Below are 18166 nucleotides of genomic sequence, written 5' to 3'. Positions count from 1 at the left end.
TGTTTGGCCTGTGAGGACTTACCTGTAACATTGAGATGAGGCTCAAGGAACCTCCTGATTTTGGATCTCAAGATCAATATGATTCCTCATCCAGGGACAATGAACAGTTTACCATTGGTTTTTAAGAAAAACAGGTAGTCAGTTGCTGACTGTTTCATACAAATACAATAACATGAGAAAAAATTATAATTTCCTTCTCAGGTCCAGGAATAGTAAGAATTGGAGCAGGAATCAACGGCAGCAGTAGGTACACAGGGTTAATGCAGGATGTAAGGCTTTATGAGCGTAAGTTGACACGAGCAGAGATCTATGAACTTCATGCAACTCCTGCAAAAAGTGATGTCCACCCTGTCTCTGGGTATTTGGAGTATTGGCAAGGAGAGACCAATAAATCATTCATCGTGTCTGCAAAGGATGACAAAGAGGAAGAAGGAGAAGAATTATTCATACTAAAGCTCATTTCTGTGCGTGGTGGAGCTCGAATTTCACAAGAAAACACCACAGCAAGATTAAGAATACAGAAAAGTGATAATGCTAATGGTTTATTTGGCTTCACTGGAGCATGTATCCCTGAGGTAAGGTGGTCATAATGGAAATTGTAGGTGATATTTCAGGCACAGAAAGCTAAATGGCAGGACCAAGTGACCTGAACAAACCCTAGATTTTGCAGTGTTTGCTTTTGTGGTTAAGCAAAGTTTTCCTAGGATTTGGAGATGCATATGTTCTGTTAATACAACCTCAGTTCCACTGGGATTTACTATATAATTTTAAAAAACTAAAGAAAAAAATGGTTAAGAAAATTTAGTTTACTATATAAACTGAAGACTAAGGCTTAATTTTTTTTTTTCTAGAAAAATATTTTACCTTCACTTCTGTTACATTTGAGTTACCAGTTAAAATGTAAGATTTAATTCTCTGGTTTTTTTTTGAGAATGGATTATTGCAAAGATTTTTATTTTAGTTTTCTGTGTCACATGATGTGTTTGAGATAATTTTACTAGAGATCATGCAATGACAAAGTGTTATGGATTTTTCCACCTTCATTTGCTGTCATAAACTAAGTTATAATTTGCATATGTTTGATGTCAGTTGGTTGATTTAGTAGTGGTTTTTTTTGTTGTTTTAGTTTTAACAGATGAAATCTTTTTTCAGTGGCATCCATTCTATATGCAGAGTGTAAACTTGCTACTTTTTGAGGAGGCTTGAAATAAACATAAATCATTCTTTACTTCTTTAATCAATTATAAGGGGGAATAACATGATAGCTATCTCTACTGGTATTGGATTATTTTGTGGAAAAAAAAAATTAATACAGTTTTCATTTGGGAACTCTTATGAGCTTTAATTACATTCTTTTTTAATCAAAGTGCTTATGATGTTTTTAAAATAACTGTCTTGCCTGAGTGATACTAGTTTTCAGTTTGGTTCAGTTTGCTTATTATGTGCCTACCATATGCTATGATAATAGATTCCTTCAGGTTCAAGTACCTCTGATACGCTGTGATGCCACAGATCATCAGCCAACCATGAAGAAAAAAAATAATTATATGGCACGGTAATTGTTTTGCACCTATCATATGTCCATTTCACCAGGGAAGTATTAGAGCTCTTAGTGGTGATGCAGGAACACAGCATTTTTTTACCAGTAGTTTAACTGTGCATATCTGTCTACTAGGCAGCTGAAGTCACACACAGTATCTATGCTTTCTTACAAAGCAGCCCTGAAATTTATCTAATGCATAAGATAGCTTTAACCTTTCCAATAACTTTCAGATAAAATTATTTTCTATGTTAATTTTATGAACGTTATTTTCTAAAATAGAAGGTCAGTACCAATTAAAGCTTCATTCCAGAGATGTGAAGTTGTCGCTGCAGAAGTCATGTTATCTGTGAAGATACAGAATTGTAAGGAGGACAGTAGAAGAGAAAAATCTGTTTTTCTGAATGATGATGGTATAGTTTATTTCTATCCATAGTGTGTCTGGTTAGAGAAAGTGCTGATCCAAATCTTTCTTTAAATTATTGCTAAGGAAAATTACAATATTGACGTTATTATAAAGCAATAGTTTCATTTGCTTTCGACAGGTACATTTCAAGCATATTGATTCTGTCTCTGACGCATAGTTTTAGGAAAGGGGTTGTGTCCAGGACGAACTGCAGTGTATTGTTATTTGTTACCTTAATAGTCCTCAGGGAGGCATCAGACTTTTGCAGATTCCACTAGGATTGTTCTGATTGGCATCAAGGTCAGTTTCAGCTTCCTAACACTCCAAAAGAGCTGAAAGTAACATGACAGCAATTTTTTACTTGAACATTTGTCTGGCATTAAATATTTTCGTGTTATTTAATGAAATTGCCTTGATTTACTTTGACAGTAATAAACGTTCCAAATTTTTGCTTTCTTCCAGACTGCTGATGAAGGTTCCACTATATCCTGTGTTGTGGAGCGTACAAGGGGAGCCCTAGACTATGTGTATATAAAGTACATTATCTCACAGGTTGATTCCACTGGCATTAATTACTCTGTTACCGATTTTTCTAATAGCAGTGGCACTATCACATTCGTTCCTTGGCAGAGATCAGAGGTAAACCCTACCTTCCTATTAACAATTCATCCTGTCCTTTACAAACCTCCTGGAAAATACCTTCTGAGGGTGCTTGGCTGGTTTGCATACTAGAGAGTGTTTACTTCACATGGCTTTTCTTCTTATTATTTTTTATTTTGTTATTTTATGTTGTTATTTTTTTGTTATATATATATTTTCTTTCTTTCTTTTTTTCCATCCCTGACAACAAGAAAGTGTTATTTGTAGCTCTGTGTATATGTCAGTTCAAAAGTCACCATGTGTGCATGTACATATTAGATATATGTACATATACATAAAAAATATTAACTGTATTTATGTGTATGTGTACATATACTTTAAAAAGTGTAGATAGTCCATGTACTTTCGAAATTGGAAAATGATCAGGTTTGATCTGAGTGTTGTAACTCAAATTTATGTCCACAACAATTAAATAGGCAATAGTAAGATTCATTGCTGTTCTTGCACTCAAGGCTATCCAGGTTCTGTCTCCTTTTAAATTCAAAATCAGAAACAGGAGATTAAAGGTGTTCTTGTAACAATAGCTGTTTTTGAGTCTCCCTGAAATGATTACTGTCTGCTTTAATCTATTCCTCTGCATAAAGTGTGCGAGCAACTGGAACATAAGGAAATTATTCAATATTCTGGCCTTAGAGACACCTGAAATTGGTAATCAGAATTGCATCTCTGAGTTGGGGGAGAGAAAGAGAAATGATACATAAGGGAAGCTTTAGCTGCTTCTGAGAAAGCTTTCTAAAAGTCTTACGAAATTCCTTATCTGAATTAGTTTAAAAAAAAAAGAAAAAGAAAAAAGAAATACCAGGATACCAGGATACACTGAAGAGTAGGAATTCAAAGCTACAGAGGCCCACAATTAAAAAATTATGTGGGCAGACTGGAGGTCCAAAAGAGGGCCAGAAAGATGATCAAAGAGCTGGAGAACCTGTCCTCTAAGGAAAGACTCAAGGGGTTAGATCTTTTCACCCTTTAGAAGGGGACTTTGATCCCATTATTACAGTACCTAAAGGGCAGCTCCAGAGTTGACAGAGGCTCTCTCTTCTCAAGAAACCACAGGAGAAGACAGAGGGCAAAGAGTACAAAGATAGAGTGGGAGAGGTTTTGTCTTGAAATTTTTTACAACTACTGGAACGACTTCCTTAGGGACAGGGTCGGGTTGTCCCGACCTCAGCATCTGGGCCAGGGCAATCCCAAGCACAAACACAGGCTGGGCAGAGAAAGCACTGAGAGCACCCCTTGGGGGGGGAAGGACCTGGGCGTGGTGGTTGATGAGAAGCTCGACATGAGCCGGCAATGTGTGCTTGCAGCCCAGAAAGCCACCCGTACCCTGGGCTGCACCAACAGCAGCGTGGGCAGCAGGGCGAGGGAGGGGGCGAAGGAGGAAATTCTTCCCTCAGAGGGCGGTGAGGCCCAGGCCCAGGCTGCCCAGAGGAGCTGCGGCTGCCCCATCCCTGGCAGAGCCCAAGGCCAGGCTGGATGGGGCTGAGGGCAGCCTGGGCTGGGGGGAGGTGTCCCTGCCCATGGCAGGGGGTGGCGCTGGGTGGGCTTTAAGGTCCCTTCCAGCCCAAACCAATGTATGGTTCTATGGTAGAATTCCCATCACCAGGGGTGCTTAAGATGCAGTTGAACATGGTGCTGGATTATTTCATCTATTTTTTTTTTTTCCATGAAACATTGAACTTCATCTTTTGATGTCCCATCCAACGTGGGCTGTCCTATGATTAAAATTCTGTGGTAATAAACAGCGTGTGCTAGAAATAGAAATAAAAATAATCTGTTTCAATGAATTCAATCCTGATGTACAGCACAGAATTGTTAAATTTATTTGAAGAAGTGGTGCGGGACCACAGTACTGTAGAAACAACATACACTTTCTATTATTGTTTGTATAATAAGGATGAATTGTGAGTAGAAAATACCATCCTCAGTTTCACTTATATCAGGCTGCAGAAGTCAATGTGGACTCAAATTCGCTGAAGTCATTTGCAGGGATCCCAGTGACTTCACTAGAACTGTGAATCTGGATAATGTGATGACTGGCAAAAGCGTGTGGTATCTGAAAATAGTTCATTCATGTTATAATAGTTTGTTCATTCAGCTTTATTTCTCTGTGAAATGATATTACTGCATTTCATACAATCATATATAGCAGAAATTTCCAAAGCTTTTCTAGCATGGCAACATAGACGAGGCCCACATTACTCTATCTAATGGCAGAAAATGGCTGATGTAGGCTCTTGCTACACAGCTTACTGGTCCAATTTACTGCATACATACAGAGGAGCTAATGTGCATGGCTCTAAGAAACGGGCTGGTAGCAAGCTGCTCTTCAGGTGGGATATCCTAAGGGACTTTCAACTGACATTTGTAATCTACTCATTACCATGCCTCTAAATATGATCAGCTACTTAAATGTTTTCTATATGTTTGTCCGACCATATCGAAACATAAAGAAAGATGGAATTTTCTGAAGTGAATGTGTTAGCGTGTTTAGAGCAAGGTTATGTTAGTAAATCGTATGATCTGCAGGTCAAAGTGTCAGGTGGTATAATAAGCTCAATTTATTTGCTCTCTAAATTGGATTAATCACTGTAATGTCTCTTCATAAGCATAATTTCAAAAAGATTTTAAAATTTATCAGATATTTCATGTTCAGTACATGGAAATTAAACTCTGCTTTTGTGAAGATATACAAAACCAACCAAACAAGTATTTATTATCACTTATTTATGTAGTTTGAAACAATTCAGAAAATATGCCTTCCATTTCCAGTAGCTTGGAAGCATTGTTTTTGGAAAGCATATTCTAGACATAAAATGTTATCTTAGAAATTAGTTGAATTTATGTGGAGAGCAAAAATAGTGTCCTTTGCTTTCAGAACTATACAGCAGATACAGCTGACTGACTAGTCAAAGAATGTTGCATGGTTTGATTTCTCCATGATTTGGTCCTTCTCTAGGTGTTAAATTTGCATGTTATTGATGATGACATTCCGGAGTTAAATGAATATTTCCGTGTGACATTAGTCTCTGCAGTGTCTGGAGATGGGAAACTAGGTTCAACTCCTACCAGTGGAGCAAGTATAGATCCAGAAAAGGAAACTACTGATATCAGCATCAAAGCCAGTGACCACCCATACGGTAACAATGATGGGAATTATACAGCTTTGTTTCAGATTATTGTGTAGTTCTTTCCAGTCAGATGAAAACTTTGCTTGGTTGTAATAGTTGAGGAAGCAATCTCATATATTCCACTTTATCTAACTTGAATTAATTCATTGTTTATATACATGAATGAATACTGAATTAGTTTTCTTTTATAATTTTACAAAAAGGCCTCAAATCTTCCCTGCCCAAACAAGCAATGATTCTCTTGTGAGGGCAAATAAAGGCTCTGCATGTAGTTGATCCTGTCCAGGTTTTTCATCAAATGAGAATTCCTGACAATGAGAGTCATTTCTCCATATGTCTTGTACCAGTAAATACGCAAAACCGTGGCCTGTGAGGCTCTTTTGGGAAGAGAAGGTTTTATTATTGTGCTGTGCCTTTTATCAAGACTGACAAGAATATCAGTGAGAGAGGGTAAGGCACACAGCACATCTCTGGAAATAGTGTGATTGAGGCTTAAGGGTATACTGGTATATGTGGTTTTTAATTTCAGAACCATCACAAGATATGTTATCAATCACTTTATTTAAATTGTTTATCATCTTTAAAATTTGTTATGAAAAGCCATGTAAGTAGTAATTCTTGTCTTCCAGGTCTGCTCCAGTTCTCTGTGGGGCCACCTCCTCAGCCAGGTGATAAAATGATTCTTCCAGCCTCTTCTGTGCCCCATATTACTATTAAAGAAGAAGCTGGACACGTCAGATTACTGGTAGTTCGTGCACAAGGCCTTCTTGGAACAGTTCTGGTGGAATACAGAACAGTGCCAGTCACAGCTTTCAGTCCCAAAGATTATCAGGTATGGCAACTGCCAAGGTGGTATAATTGTTTTGGAATTAATTAGAGTTATTTATCGTGGAGATAGCTTTCAGTTTGACTGCTCTAGCCCAGCTATGATTCTTTCACAGAAAGACTACTTTACAAGGTGATGTGGCAAATGGATATGTAATATTCACTTAAAAATATACATCATGTGACTTCTCCATTCTTTTCTCTGCAGTAAGTTGCATTGTCTAGGAAAAGCCTCTGGTTTTGAACTTTTTTTTTTTTTCTTAACAGAGTTTCCAGTGTAGCAATTTGTGAGTTTTGCTGTTGTTACAGACCATATTATTCAAGTGCATGTACAGGTTAACATTATGCTTGTACATACTGGGATTTGTATATGCCTAGCAAAATAACCTGCATGTATCTGCACTTGCTTGTCCAACTGATCATTTGTGCAGAAAAATAAGAAAAATGTACATGAATGCAGATGCTCACCAGTATGTCAACTTAGATGTCTTCTTCTTTTTTTTTTCTTTTGTAAAACAGATTTTTCAGATTTTTTTTTTGAAGCTTAAGTGAGGAAAAGTAGATGTTTTGAAAAAGACAAAATGAAGGTTCTGTTTCTTTTTTTTACATGGATGAAAACATTAGACTTGAACGAAAATATGAAGAGCTCTTATATTGCAGGCTGTTGTGGGTACACTGGAATTTCAGCCAGGAGAAAGATACAAGTACATTACTGTTAACATCACTGATAATACTATTCCTGAATTAGAAAAAACGTTTAAAGTGGAGCTGTTGAACCCAGAGGGAGGAGGTAAGGCACATATATCAGTCCCTTAGTTGTATTTTCATGACCTCTACTCGTTCATAAAAATCTTGTCTTTCTTGGCATTATTTTCTATGTTATTTCTGAAAACAAACAAAAAGCACCTCTACATCCCCACCCCCATACAGCTGTCTTTTTTCGTAGGGAAGAACTGTTCCTCAGTTCTTTTCTTAATCCTTGGTGGAAACAACCAGATCCCATAGCAAGTATATTATTACCATGTATTAGGGAAAGTGTATCACTGCCATCTGTTAGGTCATCTAAAGGCAATTGCTGCTTTTCACTTTGTATAACTTCATGGTTGGTAATGAGAACTAAAATAATGCAAAAATATATTAGCAATATGTTGCATTTCAAAAATATGGAATATTTATAAAATATTTAAGGCTAAACAGTCAAAGTGTTGTGTTTTTGTTTGTTTGTTTTGGTTTTTTTTTGTTTTGTTTTGTTTTTTCTTCCACATGAGTGAAATCAGAAGAACTGCAATACATAGGTCAAATGGATTATAGCAGTAATAGGCTGTGGATGTTGAGGGCCATAGGGAGTTTGCTGAGCTGTAGCTGCAGAGGTAGCTCGTAGATAACTGTCTGTAAGAACAAGACAAACACTTGAAAGAATTATTGGTTTGAAGGGCTAGTCTGAAGGGACGGCAAAGCATAGTGGTGCTGCCACATAAACCCCTGAATACCTTACAGATTTTTTTTTCCATTTGAGAAAAATTTTAACGGAGATTGTAAAGCTTGTTGGAGGGAAAAGTAATTAGAAACACTGACAGCCATAAATTGATTTTTTTTTTTTAAACTGATGTTATTTTTTTAAACAATTCAGAAATTGCAAGTGTGGTCCCTTCTGGGAGGATGTATCAGATTTCCTTGAATTAATCCAGCTCTCTGCTATGATTGTATGTGTCTATGGTGCAACATGGTCTCAGTGATTCTTTTGGTAAAGTCTTGAGACTTTTCACGTATTTTGTCTTTTTGGTTGAATAGTTGTTTTGTTAAAAGGAGTCAAACTTTTCTCTTTCAAATTGTTGTGACAGAAAATTTACAACTAACTTTAGTAATCCAGTAACTATATAGCCTTTTTAAAATGAGCCTTCTTTTTGGCCTTTCCAACACAAACACAAAGCTTATGAAGTCCCCATTAGTTAAGTTTTCTGCAGATTTTCCCAACATTTTCACTTTGTGAGAAAATATTAGAATAAGGAGCTTGAGGGACTTTATCGTCTCCCCTACCTTTTTTTTTTTTTTTTTTTTTCAATTTAGATTCCTCCATGACAAGCCTCAGTTAGGAGTGAGAAAGGGGAAATACAAAATGGGGACACAAAGAGGGAAAGAGAGGAAAGATAAACTATGTGTATGTGTTTTCTTTCATTCTGACTTCCCATTGCTATTTCCAATGTCATAAATTAAGTAAGAGGTGGCATATGTAAATATTTCAGTCTTTATTAGAACTCCTGTACACTTTCAGAAGCAAAGTTGATACCTTCCTAGAGTGCTTCCCTCTTTTTTTCCTGTTGTCCAGAATAGTTTAAATTTCTCTTTGCTTGCGCTCTGATTTATAAATGTATATATGTGTATATATCTGTATGTCTGTCATCTTAAAGTTGCTGAGCTCTTTAGAAATGATGGCAGTGGTAGTGGTGATGGGAACATGGATTTCTTCCTTCCAACTGTCCATCAGCATGGTAAGCATTTTGGATTAATCTTTATTTCTTTATGCTAACTGTAATATCCCTCATGAACTACACTACTGACACAGTTTATCATAGTGTTATTTTGCTTGTGGTTTGAGATATATCATAGAGTCCTGTCAAAACATTCTTTCCCATTTTAAAAAAGGCTTAATTTCAACAACAGTCAATACTAACCGTAATACAGAAAATAACAGCTTCTCTATCTTCAAAGCTGTATTTTTATAGAACACAATGTAGTTATTCCAGAAGTAGTTAGAAAAATTAGCTTTGTTTGTAAATTTTGTAAAATTTTCTGGAGAGCAAAGAGGAGAGAAACTTTTTAAATTTAAGGTAATTTAAAAATTACCTGACTGTGTGTTTTGATACTTTCTTTTGCCACTTGCTTTATGCTTTGATCTCTGCATCTCAAAAATACTCTTAATAAAAAGTGGTGTTAGCTCTTTTTTTTCTAAAAGAATGCTTTGATTATTTTTCATTTTTGAAGTCTATTTTTGTCACAACATACAGAAAACAAAGATAATTTAATCTTGAGAAAATTAAAAACATACAATATGCAGAAATAAGATGAAAACAAAAGCACCTACTATGAGGGAAACGCTAATGATGGCGGATTTTGAATTAAACCCTAGAGACCTGAAAATATTGTGTTAGCACCCATTATCGAAATCAAATAATTTATTCCACAGTGACAGCCTGATTTTCTGTTTTATTTGAAAATACAAAGGAGTTCAGTTTGAACCTGAGAGTAAGTCTGTGGTTTAACCACTTTTTGGAACTTCCTGGGAAGTGTTGTTTCCTCTTCTGTGTTTCCAGATTTTTTTTAAAATGCCAGGCTCTTTCTCTTTCTAAGCAGCAAGTTATCTCACACAAGATGATCATTACAGTAGTAGAATTTCCTGGACTAGCTTTTTCTTTGTTCCAGCTTCAGTTAAAATAGTACCTGCTTTTGTCCTGTCTGCACTGCTTACACTGTGTTTTACCACGTAACTCTCCCCTACCCTAAATTCTAGTTCATTTTCCTTAATTAGACAAGTAATTTTATTTTTGATCCTCTCTTAAAATATTTGCATTTTATATGTTGCTTTGGAGTGTTGTTCCATAGAAGGGCTGCCAGGACTGCATTATTGAAAGTGAGTTCCTTATCCATGTGGATAATTATTCCACATTTAAAACAAAAAAAAAACACACCACAAAATGCAAAACAGCAGAAATATTCCAGTTATGCTTTTCTGTGTGCTTTTTGTAACAAACTTCCTTAGCTTTTAAGAAAAGATGGTATAAAAAAATAACTCATTTTGGCACTTGCACTTACAGCCAGCTTGGGAATTGCATCCCACATCGTTGTGACTATTGAGGCTTCTGATGATGCTCATGGCGTCTTTGAGTTCAGTACTGAGTCACTCTCGGTAAATGGAACTGAGCCTGAAGATGGAGATAGCAATATTATGTTGCAGGTTAGAAAGTTTTGGGTCTCATATTGCTATGCAATCCTCTTTTATGTCTATTTTACAGAGCATTCTGCAATATTTTTATAATAGGTCTACAGCATTTTAACTTAACTTTATCATGTACATTTGTCTTGACATTTTATACTTCACTTTCTAAAGTGTATCTTTCAGCTTAAAACTAAAATGTTTTATATAAGTTTAAATTTACTTCTACTTGTTTACATTTGAGGTATGAATATTTTAAAGTAAGTGCTGATGACACAACAAATACAGCAAAGCTAAGATGATAAAGATTACACTGTTTTTAAAATTAGTTTATTTTTAACTCATCATGTCAATGACTTTGCACTGTATATAATGGAGGGGCTGGATTGTGTGCAGCTTGCAGTTGGCAATGACATGCTTAAGATCCTCCGGGTAAGGATTAAGGGACATGGAAATAAGTTATAACAATAAGATGAAGTTGTTGTGGGAGTCTGCTATAGACCACCCAGCCAGGAGGACAACATTGCCAAATTATTCTATAATGAACTAAGGGATATCTCTAGGTCATCTGCCCTTGTCCCTGTGGGTGACTTCAACTTCCCAGATGTTAGCTGGGAATACCATACAGCCAATACAAACAGGTACTGGAAATTCCTGAGGCACGTTAACAATGACTTGTTGGTACAGTTACTCTGGAAGCTGACTAAGAAAGGTGCCCTCCAGATTTGTTGCTTGTAAACAGTGAGGGTCTTGTGGGTGAAGTGGTGATTGGAGGCTGTCCTGGCCATAGTGACCATGAGATGGCTGAGTTTAAAATCTTTGGTAATAGGAGGAAAACTGCCAGCAAAAGTTCAGCCCTAGCTATGGAGACAGCAGACTTCAGACTACTCAGTGAACTAGTTTGTGAGGTCCCCTTGGAACCTGCTTTTGAAGGTATTGGAGTCCATCAGTGCTGGTTAGTTAAGTAACACCTCTTAAGAGCACAGGAACAGGCAATTCCAAAGAGTCAGAAGTTGAGCAAGCTGGGCAGAAGGCCAGCTTGGCTGAGCAGGGATCTTATTCTAGAATTTAGGCGAAAAAGGAAAATCTGTGGGCATTGGAAGCAAGGTCAGTTGAACAAGGACTACAGAGGTGATGTTCACTCAGAGTTGAAGCTGGCCAGTACTGTGGGGACAACAAAAAGTGCTTTTTTTAAAGTATGCTAACAGCAAAAGGAGGAGCAGAGAAAACATTGATCCATTACTTGTTGAGGTTGGTAACCTCACAAATAAGTACGCCAATAAAGCAGAGGTTAATGCCTTCTTTGCCTCTGTCTTTAACACCAATGATGGGCTCGGGGACACCCAAAGCTCTGAATTTCAGGACTGTGATGATGATAAACTCCCAGCCAACTTTGAACTTGTGCAGGATTTGCTGCTCCAGCTGGATGCATATAAGTCTATGGGGTCCAGTGGGATTAATCCCAAAGTACAGAAAGAGCTGGCTGATGTCATTGCAAGACCTCTCTCAATAATTTTTCAATAGTCTTGGAGTCTGGAGAGGTCACAGTTGACTGGAATTAAGTTAAACGAGGAAGTGCTGGATTCTGCACCTGGCAAGGGGCAATGCTGGCTGTACGGACAGGCCTGGGGACAAGAGGCTGAAGAGCAGCCCCATGGAAAGGGATCTGGGGGTTTTGCTTGACAGCAAGAGAAATATGAACCAGCAGTGTGCCTTAGCAGCCAAAATGGTCAACTGTGTTCTGGAGCATAAGGCACAGCAATGCTGGATGGTCAAGGGAAGGGATTGTCCTGCTCTGCTCTGTGCTGGTGAAGCCTCACCTCTAGCACTGTGTGTGCTACAATATATGAAGGACATAAACTATTAGAGAGCATCCAAAGGAGGGCTACTATGGTGGTGAAGGGTCTAGAGGGCAAGAAGTATGAGGAGCGGCTGAGGTCCCTGGGTTTGTTCAGCCCAGAGCAGAGCAGGCCGAGGGCAGGCCTCATGGCGGCCTGCAGCTCCCTCACGAGGGGAGCGGAGGGGCAGGCGCTGAGCTCTGCTCTCTGGGGACAGCGACAGGACCCGAGGGAACGGCATGGGGCTGGGACAGGGGAGGGTCAGGCTGGGTGTTAGGGAAAGGTTCTGCACCCAGAGGTGGTCGGGCACTGGGACAGGCTCCCCAGGGACATGGTCACAGCACTGAGCTGCCAGAGTTCAAGAAGCATTTGGACTACTCTGTCAGACATGCGATTTGATTTTGGGTGGTCCTGTGTGGAGTCAGGTGTTGGACCTGATAATCCCTGTGGATCTTTTGTAACTCAGGATATTCTGTGATTCTGTGACTTTGCTGTATGCCATTTTACACTTTTATGTTCTTCTTTCTTATAGTACAAAGAAATACATAAATCTTTGTGTTTTCCACTTAGGTTGTGAGAACTCATGGGGCCCTGTCTGAGGTGACTCTGTATTGGGTCATAGTCTGTGATCTTACAGAAGACCTGGTCTCTGCATATGGGAATGTAACATTTGATGTTGGCCAAGTGAGAGCAAATATTACCATACAAGTTTCTCCTGACAACGTGCCTGAACTGGATCAGGTGTTTTCAGTTTTGATCATCAATGTGTCCAGTGGTCGTCTTGGAAATCACACTAATGCAACATTAACAGTTTTAGCTAATGATGATCCATATGGACTGTTCATCTTTTCTGAGAGAAACAGACCAATAAAAGTTGAGGAAGAAACAAAAAATATCTCCCTGACAATAGTAAGGCTTGGTGGTCTTCTTGGTACAGTAGTGGTTACATACAGAACTTTAGGTGATGATGAAAAGTCACCCTTTCTTCCACCTGATGTTGTTAGAGCAATACAAGGAGAAGATTATATACCCATTACTGGTTATGTGATCTTCGCAGCCAATGAAAGCGAAGCCACAATATCTTTGCCTATTTTGGATGATTATGATCCTGAGAGGTCAGAATCTGTTTTTGTGGAGCTAAACAATACTGTTTTGATCGACAAAGTACAGGATCGGCCAAGTAAGTGTCTTTCATATGTAAACCAAAAGCTTAAATATGTAGGCTAATATTTATATTTAATAGGATAAAATGCAGCAATTGAAATTACAGTAAAATTTTACCTCTGCCTAACTCTGTATAGTTAAGAATCCTGTAAGTTATATGTCAGAGTATCTCACATTAAGTATGAAGATTCTGTGTGTCAGCATATATTTCCTTTACCACAAAATTTTGTCAGGGGTGGACATTTCTTTCTCCCTTCTGCATCTGCTTTATCCCAGGTGTTTTAGGCCAACTGTATTACTGTATTGGTTTTGTGTGCTAATACCTGCTCACCTGTTGTTTCTGTAAAGCACAATGATAGGAAATAAGCTAGTTGCACTTACTGAAAGCGAAAAAAGCCTTTTAAACATTAAGTGGTGTAGAATTGCAGCTTCATGCTGGCTTTTTAGCGTAGAGGATGTTTGCCCGATCAGATAAATTCAGGTCATTACAGCCTTATTTATGCTTAAGAGCTTCTTGGCATGCCTAATTTCCCTTCCCTCTCCCCCATGACTCTCCCACATTAATCTTGATTTTTAAGGGAAACACTACAAAAAATTCTACTGGGAAACTGAAAGGTTACTTATAGTTCATCATTGCTAGTGTAAAATTCTATTGTCCTATGGACAAATAAATAAGTAATTTTGCTAGTACCTCACCTCTTCAAAGAACTGGTGTTTTGTATGCTCCACAGCAGGGTAGAATAATAAGTTAGTAAGAATGTGGATTTTCTGACATAATATAATTCAAACATCAAAAATATGCTTGTGCAGTTTGTAGTTATATTTTGTCCAAATCTAAAATGAAAATTTTATTGAAAGCTAGTAGTGGCCATCCACTAAACTCAGGTGTATGTATATGAACAGTATAGCCATATATAGGAGGCATTTCAGGCTTGCTCTAAGAGGTTTTTTTTATATTTCAGTTGTAAATTCTCCTCGTCTTGGATCAGTGGGTGAGACTATAGCTCATGTAATTATCAATGCCAATGATGATGCTTTTGGAACACTTCAGCTTTCAGCTTCAGCTGTGCGAGTTGCTGAAAATTATGTTGGACCAATCATTAACGTGACCAGAACTGGGGGAATTTTTGCAGATGTTTCTGTGAAATTCAAAGCTATGCCAATAACTGCAACAGCTGGTAAGAAATCAAAATAGCAGAAATACACATTCTGTGTTAAACCAGAAAGAGCATACTGTATGCTTCGAGTAACCAAAGCAAGCAAGTGTGTATTGAATGCAGTCTAGTAAAACAAGTAGAAAAAATACCAAAGTGTGAGATACTTACTGAGTGTACTTAGGAGACAGGAATTCAGGTCCTATAGAAGAGACCTTACATCAAATTTAAAAAAACTCAGAGATATCATCACTGAAGAATCTAGCAAGAAAACTAAGGAAAGGAATTGGCTGTTTGTTTCCCTGGTGGCCACTCACTTTCTCAAAAAAATAAAATAAAATAAAAAATCCTGTAGTAGTATATATAGCTAGTACTTAGTCCTTTGTACATATTTCAACCTACCATACATGGCTTATTTGAGTTTCTTGGAGGGAAATTGAGAGCTGGTGACTCCTCTGTGAAACAGACAAATGTTAAGCACAATTCAAGAAGACTTTTACTTTGCAAATGAAAGGTAAAGCTCTCAGGTGATCCCTGAAAAGCTCCACGAGGGAAGGAGTGACCTTATGTCCTTTAGTAAAATCTCCTTTGAAAAAGGTACTTCTGTTTCATTTTATCTCTTGGAAAGCCAGACAACTATCAGAAATCAAATATAGAAATGTCACAGTTGTGTGATCTTCTCAATGGAAGATAATAATGGACCTTTTGTAATTGCTTCTTGGACTGACAGTGTAAACTCTGTTTTGGCCAAGATGAGATTTATTTTCATCCATCCAGATATCTAAAAGGCACTAGGAAATAAACAATTGTATTTTCTGGGTATGAAGATAAAGAAAAAAAAAACACAAAAAAACACACCAACATATGAACACAAGGGAATGCAAAAAGAACAGATAAATATTAGTGCTGATAAACATTAGTGATGTTTCATAATGAACCAGAATGCCTTAATATTCTTCTGTGTTTTGATTGTTTTGTTATTTTTTCATGTACAAATCTAGGTGAGGACTACAGTGTAGCCTCATCAGATGTTGTCTTACTAGAAGGAGAAACAAGTAAAGCTGTGCCAATTTATATAATTAATGATATCAATCCTGAAGTTGAGGAGTCCTTTTATGTTCAGCTGCTGAATCAAACGACAGGAGGAGCCTTGCTTGGATCTTTGACGAGGGCAGTCATAACCATTGAGGCTTCTGATGACCCGTTTGGATCCTTTGGTAAATGAGTCTTATTTGCATATTTTCTCTTGTCCAGTAGCAATCTGCTGATTTGTGGGTGAGTTATTACTGGGCAATGGAATAAAAATTTTCAGAATACAAAAAGGGAAGTCTGGATGAACACAGTAAAGGACAAAATAAGATAAACTAAATTAAAACGTGTAAGTAAGGGCAAATGGTGCCCTTATATAGCGAAATTGAAGCATTCAGTCAACTTATATATCAAGATTTTGTGAGACGAAGGTGGATTTTGGAGTCTCCTAATGGGGATGGATTTTAATTTAATTTGTATTTTTTTATCTATTCTAAATGTTGCATTTCTGCAATAGCTTGAAGCTTAAGTTTACATGCCAAAACCTGTTTAGATAGTGCAGTGTCATTGTTTTACAAAATAATCAGGCAAAGCAGGTTTAAATATCTGGGGAAATTGGAAAGTACAAATATGACTTAAATTGCGTTCTTGTATGTTCTGGTTGTTAGTTATTGTAGTTTTTCTTCTTTCTATCATTATCAGTAAAATGGATTGTGGACACTTTCCAAAAATAGTTTCATTACACAGGTTTTGAGAAAAAAATGGTAATTTCAAAAATTTAATGACATTTTAGAAATTTATCTTTTCTATTTATTTTTTCTATTTCAGTATTTCTGGTGTATGTTTTCCAGCCATTTTATTTGACTTACTCTTTCTCCCTTTAGTACCCTACTTTATTTCAGTTATTCCATTTTATCAGCAAAATGTAAAGGAAATTGACAAAAGTAAATAATTCCACATGGATAATTCATTAACTTCATTCTTAACAACTAAAGATTTTATACAAGAAAGACTTATATTTGAAACAATTTAGATGGAATATGTTGACACATTTTTTCCATACGTGACATAAAAAATGATAAAAAATTTCCTCACTGGGAAAAATTACCTTCTGACCGTCTTCTAAAAACTTAGATCATGGCTAGCCTTGAACAATGGATACATTGGAATAAACTCTTGGGTGGGGGCTGAATTTTCATGCCAATTTTATTTGCAGATAAAATGATACTGAAAGTTCAATTTGAAGTTTAAACCTGATTAACATTTTTTTAATTGTGCAAATGAATGCAATCAAGTGAAATAAAATATATAATTCAGTAACTAGGATGGTGTTTTTATTTTAAATATTACTGTTAATGAAATACACCTCTTTGTGCTGCACTTCAGTGTTCCAGATGACCGAATTTACTGTGGAGGAGCCTGAATCTGGATCAGTACCCATAAATCTGCCAGTAATCCGCAATGCTGGGACACTTGGTAACGTTACTGTTGAGTGGGTTGCTACCATTGGTGGACACCCTGCTGATGAGGACTTGCAGGTTGCCTCAGGCAATATTACTTTTGCCCCTGGGGAAGCCTTTCAGATGCTACTATTGGAAATCCTGGCTGATGATGTTCCAGAAATAGAAGAAGTAAGTCAAGCACTTACATCTTCCTTGAAGATGGTATTAATTTTGACTTGTTCTAGAAATATGTATGATGGAAAACAAGAAATGTTCCGGCAGGAAGGTGCTATAATTTCATGTTATACTTTGCTTGTAATTATTGTTAGAAAAACCACAAATTGTCTAGCTGCATTACTTCTTTTTCTTTTCTTCTCTTTGAGATTGTCCGTGTAGAATTAACTCAGGCCTCCAATGGTGGTGCTATTGGGTTAGATGGCGTGGCAAGTATTATAATACCTGCCAATGATAATCCTTATGGCACAGTTTTCTTTCATCAATCCTTATATCGAGTTCAGGAGCCACTAGAAAGAAATTTGCTGGCAAACATAACAGTCAGGCGAAGGTTTGTATAATGTTTGCTTTATTTGTAATTACTATTTATTCTTCACTTTTGTTTCCACTATAATGTCAAATTTCATGCTCCTCTCATAAAAATATGTGCATCAATTCTTTGATCTGCCATCTCAATGTATTTTCATTTCAAACACATTGTTTTTGAAGTAGATGTCTGTGTATTACATAAATTACTTAAACGTAGTATACATTGAAATGCACAATGTAAACTCAGCGTACACAGTGTACTATTCATTTTGTCCGTTTAATCATCAAATCATTTAAACCTGCATGGTAGCCTGTTCCTGTGATTTGAACAGGAGGACAAAATGGCCAGCCCTTACAGGATGAAAATAAGAGAAGGAAAACAGGTTTTATGCATGTGATCCTAGAGGAAGGATGATAAGTCTGGGTGTCACCGGCTTTTTCTTCCTTGCAAGTAAGGAGAGCTGCCAAGTCCTGAAGAAGACTAAGTTAACTCCTAGAACCAAATG

The 18166-nt window shown here is 37.2% G+C and overlaps 1 protein-coding gene across 1 annotated transcript; it reads left to right on the top strand.

Moving 5' to 3' along the window:
- The first annotated feature begins 5600 nt into the window (after positions 1-5600).
- Positions 5601-18104, top strand: LOC310891526 (adhesion G-protein coupled receptor V1-like). The gene is made up of 7 exons (XM_083853795.1): positions 5601-5743; positions 6364-6566; positions 7220-7349; positions 8968-9048; positions 15690-15863; positions 17062-17306; positions 17501-18104. The coding sequence occupies exons 2-7, from the start codon at positions 6411-6413 to the stop codon at positions 17690-17692; spliced, it is 978 nt and encodes a 325-aa protein (XP_083709921.1). The 5' UTR covers positions 5601-5743; positions 6364-6410; the 3' UTR covers positions 17693-18104.
- Positions 18105-18166: the final 62 nt, after the last annotated feature.

This window comes from Anser anser, assembly GCF_964211835.1.
Source record: "Anser anser genome assembly, contig: HAP1_SCAFFOLD_159, whole genome shotgun sequence".
Taxonomy (NCBI): Eukaryota; Metazoa; Chordata; class Aves; order Anseriformes; family Anatidae; genus Anser; species Anser anser.
This window is presented reverse-complemented; position numbering and strand designations above follow the sequence as displayed.

Bases quoted from the DNA above. Each gene is read 5' to 3' on its own strand.
- LOC310891526 (XM_083853795.1), top strand. From the start codon at position 6,411: ATGATTCTTCCAGCCTCTTCTGTGCCCCATATTACTATTAAAGAAGAA. The intron at 6,567-7,219 runs GTATGGCAACTG...CTTATATTGCAG, and splicing joins TCAGTCCCAAAGATTATCAG to GCTGTTGTGGGTACACTGGA. The intron at 7,350-8,967 runs GTAAGGCACATA...GTCATCTTAAAG, and splicing joins GTTGAACCCAGAGGGAGGAG to TTGCTGAGCTCTTTAGAAAT.